Source organism: Python bivittatus, unplaced genomic scaffold (assembly GCF_059951505.1).
Source record: "Python bivittatus isolate LINGU-HERP-01145 unplaced genomic scaffold, Pbiv_v1 ctg000080_np1212, whole genome shotgun sequence".
Taxonomy (NCBI): domain Eukaryota; kingdom Metazoa; phylum Chordata; class Lepidosauria; order Squamata; family Pythonidae; genus Python; species Python bivittatus.
Genome location: NW_028277035.1, coordinates 62690866 through 62705500, shown reverse-complemented (window position 1 = coordinate 62705500; position 14635 = coordinate 62690866). Strand labels below are relative to the sequence as shown.

General features: G+C 38.0%; 1 protein-coding gene across 1 annotated transcript in view; it reads left to right on the top strand.

The window, feature by feature from the left end:
- The window catches only part of PODXL2 (podocalyxin like 2), a 64773-nt gene extending 62099 nt beyond the window's left edge, over window positions 1–2674 (top strand). The window contains exon 8 of the mRNA XM_088134790.1: window positions 99–2674. Within this exon, the coding sequence (XP_087990916.1) occupies window positions 99–308 (210 nt within the window). The 3' untranslated portion in view covers window positions 309–2674. The remainder of the gene's footprint in view (window positions 1–98) is intronic.
- Window positions 2675–14635: the final 11961 nt, after the last annotated feature.

Sequence of the window (14635 nt, the reverse complement as noted above, 5' to 3'; positions counted from 1 at the left end):
CCAACAAAATCTTCCTGGTTGCTTACTTATTTCCCAATACACAATTTTTAAAAAATCGTTTTCATTCTCCTCTCCCACCCTTGTTTCTTCTCTTCTAGTCACACGGTGAAGAACTACGATTTGTTGAAAATGGTTGCCATGACAATCCCACCTTGGATGTAGCCAGTGATAGTCACTCCGAGATGCAAGAAAAGAAGCCAAGTGTAAATGGTGGGGGAGCTGTTAATGGACCTGAGAGCTGGGATGTTCTTATTAGCAAGCAAACAAATGAAGAGGGAGAGGTGTTTGAGGAAGACACACACCTCTAAATGAGGAGCCCATGGATTGGATTGCACTTGCGCTTGATTTAAGGGCCTAAAGCTGAGGGTGGCTCCTCAGGAACTCGTTTTTCAGGTTTGGAATAGATCTGCTCAAAATGATTCCAGCACAGTCCTGGAGCCAGAAGGGCCACCCTGAGCAAAGGGGGTGGGGTGGGGGTTGGGCGTGTTTGTCTCTTGCTGTCAGTAGCGCCAATGCTTTAATCACATTAAAATGCACTTGCTCTAGTTTTCTGGTAGAAGAAGAGAATGACCAAGTTTGAAAAATAAATGGTATCATGCCCCAACATGGTGCTTCCTGAGAGATTTGCTGTGGAGGTACCAGAGCAACTGGAAGAACTGGGTTCATAATCTGTCTCAAAAAGTGCAATAGGAGAAGCTATGATGAAAAATGCATATTCCTTGAAATGCTTTGGTTTTAAGACACTGTCAGTTCACCACCAATCCTGTTGATCAGTTATCCTAGTGGAAGGTTTGTGGGGCTTTATGCTAAAGCCACCATGTGTCACAGAAGTGCAAGTGGCTGGGCTAAGGCATCTTTTTGTGGGCAGTAATTTTTTAAACTTCTCTGAATGGTTGTGTTTAGGCAAGTAAATATATTCTGCACAGGTCCTGGTGTTCTGTATTGCCCTAACTTTAGGTTCTCATATGATAGATTGCATGACTTCCTTACCTTGGTAATTATCTTTGCAATAGAAACTTCTTAATGTGGATCCAAAACTCTTTGTGGAAACTGCAGGATTTGGCATGGCCCTGGATTATTCTAGCTTTATTGGTAAGACTACAGAAAACTATTTTCCTAATACAGAATGAATTCCTACTAACATTTCAACAAGACTCAGTATGTTCAGACAACACGATAAGCATAGCAGATGGTTAGTCAGGAACACACCATGCATACCAGTTGGCTCTTCCCTCACACCTCTTCCATGACCATTGCTGGCTTGTTGAGTACATATCATGTTATCTGCTCATTTAGGTTTGTTCCTCTAGCTGGCAATGTGAGGAAATGTGGATAAACAACATGAGAAATATCAAACAAACCAGTATCAACAGTTGAAAAAGTATGTTAGGCAGCTAGGAACTGTCAAGAAAAATCACACTGTTATGATTAACCATATGCTCTGGGTGCCATGTTGTTTAAATGCAGTGTTAGGGTAAACTAATCAATAACTTTGGTTATCCAATGCCCTCTCTCCTTTTTTTTTTTTGTTTTGTTAGTGTGAAGGAACTGTAGTGTGGTCCAGTCCAAATTGAGACCCTTCTACATGAGGAGAAATGAGCTTAATCTTTCCCCCAGGCTCCCTGGTCCTGAAAATCAGCACACATTCTATGAGACATAATTTTAGATATTTAAAAAATTGAAGTTTTATTAAAAGAACAATAACACTAAATTATGATGAGAGGATGAATGAGGAATTTTGATGAAAAGACAGGGAGAAGGAGTGAGATTCCTTTCCTGCAGAGAAAGAAAGAATAAGAACAAAAAATGAAATAAGAAATGGAGAATGAGAAAAAAATGGAGTTGTGTGATCTCTTAAATATATCATCTGGTTAAGTTCTTAGGACTGGCAGTTAGATCAGAATAGCAATAAATAAATAATTTCAGCCTCAAAGGTGTTTCATTGCAGTTAATTTAATTCCTATGGGAACTAAGGTAATTACTGTCTCTAGTCTTGTTTGATCTTGGAGGAAACAAATAGGAAATGCTGTTCTGTAGCTATGCAATAAATTATGGTTTAGTCTCACTTGATCTGTGTGAGCAATAGATTCATTTAAACAAGTATAGTTAGCTCACGAGAGCCCTTGAGATCAAAACTAGACCCAAGATTTCTCATAAGAATGGAAAACTTGGTTAAACAAGAATGCCTCAAATCTTTTTTCAGAAGCTCTTTTAAAAACACACACAGGCAGAATTTGATTCAGTCTACTATATTCAATATTGATGAGTAGTCTAATATCTTTTTGCTCTGTTTTCCTCAGAATGTTATCCTGTTGCACACATCCCATAGTTTGTCTCATTCTGAAAAACATTAGCTTTCTGACTGCATATCTAGCTGAACTGCGAGTTGCTGTTAATTATACTTGCCCTTTAAGAGAAGAATCACACATAAAAATTCATACATACTGAATGAAAATTGACAATAATTTGTAATTGAAATCTGTATGTATCTCATCTGTAGCTCACTTTGAGTACTGTCCCCATAAGACATAAAATGATCTTTTCAGCACAGTTTAATTTCATTTATAAATAAAATATATATAAATACTATATAAATGCCTTCTCTTAGACAATGTTGTTGAGATAGAGGTAAAATTATTAATAAATCCCTAGCTAGATTCCAACTGGGGTAGTAAACTTGTGTAAATTGTATATTTCAAGATTGCATGTTCTTTCTTGTGGGAGAGATACATGCATCTTAATTTCTAATTGATGCTGTTTTTGAGATCTTTTGTATCTTTCTTTATTCACTTGCTTTATTGTCTCCTTTTTGTCCTATCTGTATCAGGAATTATGAAGAATAGTTAGTTATAACTCTCTTTGTAGTTGATGTTTTTCTTATCTTGATTAAAAGAAGCGCAACCACATTTAATTTCTTTCACTCTTATCTTCCTAAATTTGCTTTGCTCTTCAATTTGGTTATTCTTTGCTCTCAAACAAATTGCTGTAGAGTATGCCAACCAAATGTTACTATGCAGCCATCTTTGGGACAGAATATGAGTGGCAGAAAATGGCACCGTTCTATATTGACCATGACAATAATAGAATGTTCATTTAAATGTAAGGTTAGAAATATTGCCTATGAACTTTCCTTCTACATACAAGTACAATTCGCAATCCATTACAAAAGACATTGTCCAGTTTGGAAACCATACATGAGGCACAAGGATCTTAGGCTCTAAGCTACTAGTAGGTAGTAAAGAAGGCAAGGTAGGGTAAGTACAACCTGTCATCCAGTATGTCTCAGAAAAGGTCTTATAATCCAACATTCCTCTTATATACTTCTCTCACTTTGTTCCACTGATGGCTTTTCTCTTTCTGTGTGTCAGAGATAGGAGGATATAAAGCACAGCCTTACATGCAAGTGCCATACTGGGTGTACTGAAGTTGTGTTCAAGTAAGATTTTTGAATAAGACAAAACCAATGGTGGATTGCCAAGTGCTGATACCTAACTGACTGCTCTTTGTTGAACAGTTGGTTGCCATGACACAGACCCAGCTTTCAAGTTCTTTTTCTTCTCTGGTCTGCAGCTGTTGGTGTTTAGTTATTTTTTTATTATCTTACTCTGTCTGGCTTTAGGATTAATTAATTAACTAACCCATTCTGTATATGCCAATCTGGAGCCCACTGGTGAACATCTAATGTATGAAGTTCTGCTTTTACTCTCCAAGTTGAATTATTTTCACAGCCAGCAGCTGTAACATATTTACTAATAAGGCTAGCATCATCATACATTCTTGCAGTTTCTTATATTGTCTACATGCTTTCATAAGATGTCTGTCAGGTGCAATTTGCTTTGAATTGTTCCCCGTGGTGGGTTTTTATGTTGTCCAGGGAATTTTCCCCAGCCAACATATTCAGTGGCTGGGTTCATACACAATGGACTAAATAAGATTGGGGAGTCTGTGGTTCACTGTGTTGTGGAAACCTAGCTAGAGTATATGAACAAGGTCTTCATGTTTAGCCATAATAGAATGTATTTGTTTGGTCATAGCATGTTATATGAGCTCATTAATAGGGTTTAGGCTTTATCATGTTGTGTGACCTTAGCCATTGTCTGATTCTGAGCCCCCATAATTTTTCCCAGTCTCTAGTCTCAGTCTTTGCCCAGTCTCAGTCTTTTCCCTATCAGGCCATTCTATACAGAGAGCTTGGTGAGTTAAGACATTTTATTACAACAGCTAAAAATTTGATGTAGCAATTTAATGTACTGTTCCTTTATTGAGAACTTTCGGCCAACAATACAAAATTGGGCCTGGTGAGATTTGTTCATGGGGAAGGGAGGGAGGGAGGGAGGGAAGTGAACTGAAGACTTATTTGCAAGAACCTGCTTCATAACCAAATATCCTGTCTTGATTTCTCAATAATTATACTAGCTGATAAATTTTATGCTTATAATTTCTTTCTGTAAGAAGGAAGATCAATGAATTTGCAAATGTCTACAATCAACATTTTTAAAAGCAAAAACTACACATTATGACAATTTATCAATATAACATGATGCCTTGAAAACAACATGGATATGATCAAATGCTAGACTGTTTCTTGTATTCCTATTTTGGCTTTTAATAGTTTTAATTAAAATTTTAAAAATGATTGGATATCTATTATATTGCATAATTTTTTAAAAGTGACCATTAACCATAAGATTTAAGACAAAGAATTCTTCCAATCTAGACATGGTTTTTATTAAGCCATCACCTTCCCTCATTTACAGAATTTTATAGAGAATCCAGGCACCGTCACCTTTTAATTGTTATGTTTCCTTGTTTTCCATTGCTTCTCCCATCTTTTTGTTTACCACAGAAAAAACCTGTTAAGGAGTAAATTGCAGAATTGCACAATATATTCCTGTCCGAGAGCACTCAAGGTCTCTAAACTGTTATAAGCATAGGAGGCAGTCATAGAAATGCAGTCATAACTATGTTGGTCCATGGAGAAAAAGCACTTCAGTTGGATAATGCCTTTATTGAAACCGACTAAAATGGCAAAAATAATGGGCAAGAATAAGCGGGATATGGTCCTCTTCAGCAACTTACATTTGTGGCCATCTTGGCAACTTATGTTGAACCACACTGACCTCTGGTGGCTAAGAAGAACAGACCCAGAAAAATTCAAGGAGCTTTGTCCTCTCCCAGTTCCATACCCATCCACAAATATAATTATTTCCGTACTTGGGATTAACTGACAACCATTTAAAATATGCTGTGTTTAACAAGTTAACAATCATTTACAGAGGAAAATAATAAAGCAAAAGACAAAGGAAGATTTGTATATTAATGCTGCAAGAAGACTTCTCTTAAAAAAAAAGGTGTAATCTTTTAGAGTTCATTGCCAGTCAACTGTTACAATCTAAGCACTAGTAATGCATCTTGATGGATAATTGCTAGTTCCATCAATGAAAATAACTATGGGATTATTCCATCTTTTTCATATTAACAGATATTTTCTGATTAAAAAAAAGAAGAAGATTGTAATAGCTATGAGCCATGAGAGGGCTACAAATGAAAGAGTACTCACTTGCAGGACAACTAGGATAAAGATTAAATAAACAAAGAAAACATAACTTGAACACTCAAGAAATACCATGAAGAAAGCCTTGTCTACAAGCGTCCTAGAACACATCACCAAGAGGTTCCTGGAAATTAGTGTCCAACAATAGTGTAAATGCAAATGCTTCTGATGGACAGAAGTATTTTTACTGATGAAAATAACATGGAAAAGCAATCTGGTACTGTTATAAAGGAATTAAAGGGTAAGTTTATTCCCCCCCCATCCAAAAGCAGAAGTTTTTGCATAAATGTCTAGAATTAGGTTTGTTGGCAATGTCGAGTACATCTTTGATCCTTGAACAAATAGATTTTAAAAATTGCCTTGACTCCTGTATACAATACAACTGCAATTTTGGACTGCATCACTAGTTTTATTTTTAAAAAGAAGAAAGAATAATTCTGAGTAATTACAGAAATACTTTTTAATTATACTTTCTTTTATTGATAGGGTATGCAAGCATGATGATAAGAATTCTTAAGAGTCTAGAAGACCTATTGCTATCATTTCTTGATTGAATGGAATACTATACATTATCATAAGATAATTTATGTAGACCTATTGTGTTGGTAATTTGTTGATAACTAATAAATCCTTTGCAGAAGATGTTCCAAGATGGCACATGATTTTTTGTCACAGATATAGAAGAGCAAGATTTCAGAGATTATGAAAAATGTCTTTTTCCTTGGACCTGTATGGCAACTTAGATCCTTGAATTCTTGAAAATTGTGGCCTTATACATACATGGGTTCATGTATCACACTAAGCCACACTGGTTTGATTTAGTGCTGGGATCACAAATGCAATGCCTGCGAACATCTCCCATGCTGCCTGTGAGCTCTCAACCAAGTTGTTATCTCATTCTTTTAATTACAGTAATGGAAAACTGGCCAACTGCAAAGGAAAGTATTCCTCTCCAGCATCATCCTCATTTCCAAGAATACCTTTGGGACCCACCAGAGCCCCAAAAGCTTTCTTAGAAAATTAAAATTAGGGGTAGTTACAACCCATTGCTTTCTCTGAAAATATGCCTACCTCGGGGGGGGGGGAGGTAAGAACAGATACTAGGGAGTTTTCTGTAAGAGATAGAGAAAATGACAACATTATGATAAATTGGTGCTTTGCAATTAGTTATGCCCTCATATGGCTGCCACTGTGCAAATGGATAAGCCACTTCGGTAGCCATTTTACAAGCTTATTCACAGGGGGGTGGATTTGATGGCTTAAATACAGGTAGTCCTCATTTAGCAACCACAGTTGGGATGGGCAACTTGGTTGTTAAGCAAAGTGGTCACTAAATGAAACTGACTGCTTACGATCTTACTTCAGCTTTCCTTTGCTTTACAGACTGGTGAAGGTTGGTTACAAAGTTACCTTTTCATCACTGTCGTAATTGCAAACAGTCAGTGTCCAAGGCAGTTGCTAAATGAGGACTACTTGTAGTCCCTTCCAATTCTATGACTCTGTTCTCAGAATTTCATGTTTCCACTATCTTCCCAAATTTGGGGGATCCTTTACATATTATGTAAAGCTTTCTGGTTTATACATCATGATTTAGAGCTGAGAATGCAGTATAATCCCAACCAGTTCTGTCTACTCTAAAATCAGCTTTTAAAATACCAGTCTGATGTTCACTAACAGTGCTTGCCTTGAAGTGGAGTGAGTTGAAATGATTTATTAATGAAGATCAAAATAAGAAAAACAAGGAAGTTAGTATAAACTAGTTTGCAAATGTATTTCTAACAGGATGTAATACATTCATTTTAACTCCCTCGCAAACGATGAGGGACTTTATAAGCTATCATAGATTCGGGCATAATGCCAACTAATGCTAGGAATTACATGAAACTACAGTCTTAGATTTTAAACTGGAAAGTTACAGACAAAAGCTGTTGCCCCCTTTTTCACTGCAAATTGAGTGAGGTTGCAAGGTAGCTGAGGTTGCAAGTTAAACTATATTTAGCAGTTAGGAAAACTGCTGAAAATAAATAAGGCCAAATTCAATTAATGAGAAGCAAAAGTATGTTTATTTACATCAAAACATACCTTTTACTTGTCTGGTCACTTTCTTAAGGTTGTGAATCCTTGCTTGATCAAAACCGATTGATTACGTGCCCTCAAGTCAGTATTGACTCTTAGTGACCGACCACCTTCTCCAGGACATGATCAGTTCCCAACCTGGCCCTTTAAGTCTTTCATTGGTGTTGTAAGTGAATCCTTATTGCTGGTCATCCTCTTTCTCACTTTCTTTCCATCTTTGTTTTCTAGGAGACAACCTGTGACCCATTGGGTAACCCTTTCAGAGACATTTCCTTACCTAAACAGAGAAACAGAATGACCACGGGTGGGCAAAAAAACAGTGGGAGAGGGAGCGACTTCCAACTTCCTGCCAGCTTCCCCACTGACTTTGCTTGTGGGAAGCTGGCAGGGAGTGTCAGAAATCACTCTTTCTCCTCAGCTGACCCATGGAACTGCCTGCCACTTGCTGGGGGGAGGGGGAACAAAGGGAGCCGCAGACTGCAAGGAAAACTGCACCCCCGCTCCCCATCCCAGCATGTCCCCAAGGGCCCCTCCAGGGAGGAAAAGGGCTCATCCATCAACCACTGGCACTCCCGAGCCAGCCCTACCTCACTAGCAAGCATCTGAGTCACTCCCTCACTCACCACCACCTGCTGTTAAGAGATTTCAAATTTTGGCCCCGGTTCCAAAGCAACCAATCGCCACTTGCCCATTAGGCCTTGCCATCACCCAATTGGGTGCAGGGGCCAGAGGGAGGCGGGAAAGAGGATGGGAATACACCCCTCCCATCTTCCCTTGCACCATGCAACCTACGGTTTCTGGGAAGTGTAGTCGGAAGGCACAGTGGCACTGAATTGGCCACCACTTTGCCAAATTTCAATCCCACGGTTAATAATGGATCCCAGATTTTGGATGCATTCTTTAAATTAGCCTATCTGAGGTACATTGATTCAAAAATTGTTGCTTATAATGCACCGTTTCACCCAATTGAAGGTTGCAGACAAACACTGAGAGTTTTAGTAGTATATAGATAGACTTCTCAAAGGAGCTGGGTTTTCATATAATGTGTCCAAAATATAATAATTTCAGCCTGGTTATGTTTGTCTCGAGTGAGACTTCTATATTGATTTGTTCTATGATCCGTTTGTTTGTTTTTGGCTATCCATAGCATTCTCAGGAGTCTTCTCCAAAACCAAAGTTTCAATGCTCTTTTGATCCTGCTTCTTCAAAGTCCAACTTTCAGCTCCATAGAGTGTCACAGGGAACACCATTGCCAGCATGATTCTGATCTTTGTAAGTGTAGAAACCTCTTGGCATCTGAGTATCTTTTCCAAGGTTTCATCGCTACTGTGCCAAGTGCTAGTCTACAGTGTATTTCTTGCCTGCTGGTTCCTTTACTGTCAACAGTCGATTCTAAAAGGCAGAAATTATCCACCACTTCAATATCTCCACTGTCCGTTCTAAGAATGGCTGCTGTACCTGTTGTCATGAGTTTGGCTGATTTTAATCATAGCCCCATTTTTTTCACTGTACTCCTCCACTTTCATTATTAAACCATCCAGATCACTTGCATTTTCACTATCAGAGTAGATTCATCAGCATAGTGCATGATTAAAAGTATAAACTACATATTTAACTTTAATAACAATTTAAAATCTGGTAACTGCACTGCTTTATAGAAACCTGAGTTGGTCCATAAGATAGTGCTCATGAATACATAATATTATGCATAGGGAATTCCATACAAACCAAGGACCAGTTTTTCCAAATTGATAATTCCACTACGAAAATGCTCTTACACAAATAATGACCTTCCCTGGTGGAAAACAGCTCATTAGGATAAGCTCCCAACATTACTCATTATGTACAGAAATTGTTTTTCCTTTATTTCTTCCTTTAGTTACTTCTTTTCAGAGGATCAAGGATCCCAGTGAATCCCAAAATTCACAATCATGCTGAGCTTGAACAATTCTGAGCCTGTTGAACAAGCCTCACTGGCCTGGGCCACATATAACACTAATTTGTACAATTTTGTACAGTTTACAAAACTCAGTGGCGGTGTTCGCAATAGTGCTACAGCAAAACCAGAACCAATCCTGCTGTGTCTAAGCATAAGATGTGAACTCAGCCATGAACATAATATGTTAGCTGTTGTTAGTAGTGATCTAGATGTAATGGTTTGCACAGAATTTCTTCACACAGAACACAATCCTTTCTAATTTTTAAGATGAAAGGGGGAAATTATCAAATAAATAAGACCAATTATACCATCACTGGTTCAGCTTTAGTTTTTGCTGTAATCATACTTCAAAGATTAAGAATCGCCTTTAGCCTGAAAAGGGCTGAATTTCTTTAATTTAGGGGAATAAAGCACACAAAAGTTGCTTAGCTGGGTCAGTAATGGATAATGATTTTCATGAATTTCTGATTAAAATAAATCAATCTCATCTAATAGTTTGTTCTCTCTTAAGTACTATTGATGGGAAAGAATATATTCTTACCCATTGTTATATCCTGTATTTGGATATATACCAAATATATCCTATATTTGATTGGGGGCAGTTCCCTAGATCACTGCAGTGATTTTAAAACAGTGGGCTGAATCTTCACTAGTATAATAGCTCAATGGCCAAGAACTGGGGAAAAAAAATCCTTTCATGGGCAAGGAATGTATGGATTGGAATAATTTGATTTGGATTATTCTAACTTTTAAACACTGAGGCTGCAATCCTAAATCCACTTGACAGTAAGGTGAATTGAATTTAATGAGGAATGTACTCATCAAAACATTGGGGATATATGCACGATCACTTCTTATCCTTAAGTCTTATTTTCCTAAGCAGCTTCTCATTATTGGTCTTCATTTGAAAAGTTTCTGTAGCCTGCCTAAAGGCAGAATTATTTTCTCAATGTAAATTTTACCTTCTGCAAAATATCATGGTTTTTATTTGTCATTCCATTTGCCAGTATATATTTCCTAGTTATCAGTGGCATTTTTTGAAATAAAGTTTCTGATCAACACACAATTCCTGTGTCCATTCTTCCCCTGTCATCTGTGCTATTAATAAATTCAGAAATGGGGCTGTTTGAACAAACAAATATATTAACTATATAATGTATACATCTACATGTGTGTTACAGTGAGATTTGGTGCTGGAACGTGGCAGGACACCGTGAAAATAGATTCCAATTTTTAAAAACCTGGATATATTTATTAATTTATATTCTGTCCTCTGAAAATGAACAGGTAATCCCCAGTTTAAGAACAAGTTCCATTTCCAAGATCTGTCTTAAGTTGAATTTGTATGTAAGCCGGAACAGTATCATTGTATTATACTGTAGAAGTAGTATTGTGTAATTAACTCAAACTATCTTGTATTTAACTCGAATCATTGTGTATTTAACTCGAATTTTGCTACAATAGGCTTTGTTCTTAACTATGGATCATCCGTAACGTGGGCATTCTTGATATATAGCAATTGTATAAAATAGGCTAAACTGAAAGAAATTCGCAGAAACCTTTCTTGTCAACTTTATAGTTGAACAAGGATCTAAAACTGGAATTCGGTATCTAATTTTTTAACTTTTGGGCTCAGTCTCTTGCTGCTGTAGAATAATATTGAACTTGCTGTTCTAGAAGAGAAAGTACAGAACTTCCAAAGCCACAGTAGGAATCTAAACTAGCTCCACTGCAATGTCTTGCAGAAAGAAAAAAGGATGGGAATAAAGATACTGCAATAGAAAGTGTCACAGAATTTGTGATGGGATATTTGCAAGTTTTTTTCCTCTCTCATTGCCGATAGATTGTATTAAGAGACATTATACAAGCATTGTAATTATTAGGATGCTGCAAGATTAAACTGAAAATTGAATACATCTATCTATCTATCTATCTATCTATCTATCTATCTATCTATCTATCTATCTATCTATCTATCTATCTATCTATCTATCTATCTATCTATCATCCATCCATCCATCCATCCATCCATCCATCCATCCATCCATCATCTTTCTCATCTATCTAAAAACAGGAACTATGAGTGACTTCCCTAGCTGGTTAAGATGCTAGGGAAGTTGAATAGTCCTGGTCAGAATGGCCAGTAGGAAAAAATGCTAGAGTTGAGGGCTTTTTCTTCACCTCTATGGAAACCTTTTGACTGGGGAATCAACCATTCGACTTCTGTCACTTCCGATTTTAGTGTATCTTTGTTTATAAGTATCAAATCCAGGTTTTGAGTTGAAGTGCCAGCATTTAACCAGATAGGGAAATAGTTAATAGCTCCCATTTTCACACAGATAGATATTCAGTTTTCAGCTTAATCTTGCAGCATCTCTAATAATTACAATGCTTGTATAGTGTCTCTTAGTGCAAGTCTATTGGCAATGAGAGAGGAAAAAGTTGCAATTATCCATGATAGTTCCTTATGATATAACCAGGGTGGTCATCAGTACCTCATCATTCAAATGACATAAATTACAACAGAATTTGATCCATTATACACCAAATCCATTTTACTGAGGACCAGAAAATTGACATTTCACTGTAAAAACTGCAGTGGCCTGACTCAATAAAAAATAATCCCAATTTAAGCATTATTTTTCTACTCTAGTGAGATGGAGGCTGTAGGCACCAGTATGGGGCATTATTTCAAGTGCCCATGAGAGACTGAAAGAAAAAGGGAAAAGAGGCAGCTAGCTGATTCTCCCTCTGTTCATAGATTGGAAGGGAAGATTAACTTCAGAATAACCTTCATCTGGGTTTGGATGAGAAAAGTCACATAATCGGTATGAAAAAATCTATTGTCAACCAAAGTTTGACCCGTGGTCCAGATCTTGATGACATGCTTTGCTTGTTACCGTAGTTTTGCACAGTCTATGAATGCAATCTCTGCTAGCTTAACAGATAGCTTGAATGTACAGATTTCATCTACACCATAGGCAAAGCCATAATGTTGCTTTTTGGGCTGGATTTGAATCCAGCTATGGTGGTTTATAAGTGTCCCATGGCATGTAAACTAAACAACTGTGTTTTGTTCAACAAGAAATATAGCTGGATTAAGCCATTTTTATTTAATCTGATTTACTGAATAAACCACATTGAGACTTAACATGTTGCATGATCTCAGCCAATGTAAGAACCATGGGAAACAAATCATGACCCTTCCGCAGACTAAGGGGCTAGGTCAAAAATTAGCCCAAAGTAATGTTTGTTTATAAACCATAATTGTCTGATTCATACATTATACTAAGCCATTATGTGCTTAGTTTATACAGATCTGCAAATCTCAACAGTTCACACAATCCTATACCCAACCACTATACCCAGCAACATTATGAAGTAGCATTATACAGTCAGGTCCAGAAATATTGGGACATCGACACAATTCTAACATCTTTGGCTCTATACACCACCACAATGGATTTGGAATGAAACAAACACAATGTGCGTTAACTGCAGACTGTCAGCTTTAATTTGAGGGTATGTACATCCAACTCAGGTGAACGGTGTAGGAATTACAACAGTTTGCATATGTGCCTCCCACTTGGTAAGGGACCAAAAGTAATGGGACAATTGGCTTCTCAGCTGTTCCATGGCCAGGTGTATGATATCCCCTCAGTACCCCAATTACAATGTGCAGATAAAAGGCCCAGAGTTCATTTCAAGTGTGCTATTTGCATGTGGAATCGGTTGCTGTCAACTCTCAAGATGAGATCCAAAGAGCTGTCACTATCAGTGAAGCAAGCCATCATTAGGCTGAAGAAACAAAACAAACCCATCAGAGAGATAGCAAGAACATTAGGCGTGGCCAAAACAACTGTTTGGAACATTCTCAAAAGAAGGAACGCACCGGTGAGCTCAGCAACACCAAAAGACCCGGGAGACAACGGAAAACAACTGTGGTGGATGACCGAAGAATTCGTTCCCTGGTGAAGAAAACACCCTTCACAACAGTTGGCCAGATCAAGAACACTCTCCAGGAGGTAGGTGTATGTGTGTCCAAGTCAACAATCAAAAGAAGACTTCACCAGAGTGAATACAGAGGGTTCACCACAAGATGTAAACCATTGGTGAGCCTCAAAAACAGGAAGGCCAGATTAGAGTTTGCAAAACGACATCTAAAAAAGCCTTCACAGTTCTGGAACAACATCCTATGGACAGATGAGACCAAGATCAACTTGTACCAGAGTGATGGGAAGAGAAGAGTATGGAGAAGGAAAGGAACTGCTCATGATCCTAAGCATACCACCTCATCAGTGAAGCATGGTGATGGTAGTGTTATGGCGTGGGCATGTATGGCTGCCAATGGAACTGGTTCTCTTGTATTTATTGATGATGTGACTGCTGACAAAAGCAGCAGGATGAATTCTGCAGTGTTTCGGGCAATATCTGCTCACATTCAGCCAAATGCTGCAGCTCTCATTGGACGGCGCTTCACAGTACAGATGGACAATGACCCAAAGCATACTGCAAAAGCAACCAAAGAGTTTTTGAAGGGACAGAAGTGGAATGTTATGCAATGGCCAAGTCAGTCACCTGACCTGAATCCCATTGAGCATGCATTTCACTTGCTGAAGACAAAACTGAAGAGAAAATGCCCCAAGAACAAGCAGGAACTGAAGACAGTTGCAGTAGAGGCCTGGCAGAGCATCACCAGGGATGAAACCCAGCGTCTGGTGATGTCTATGCGTTCCAGACTTCAGGCTGTGATTGACTGCAATGGATTTGCAACCAAGTATTAAAAAGGGAAAGTTTGATGTATGATTATTATTCTGTCCCATTACTTTTGGTCCCTTACCAAGTGGGAGGCACATATGCAAACTGTTGTAATTCCTACACCATTCACCTGAGTTGGATGTACATAGCCTCAAATTAAAGCTGACAGTCTGCAGTTAACGCACATTGTGTTTGTTTCATTCCAAATCCATTGTGGTGGTGTATAGAGCCAAAGATGTTAGAATTGTGTCGATGTCCCAATATTTCTGGACCTGACTGTATGTGAATTCTGCCTATGGCATTCTTCA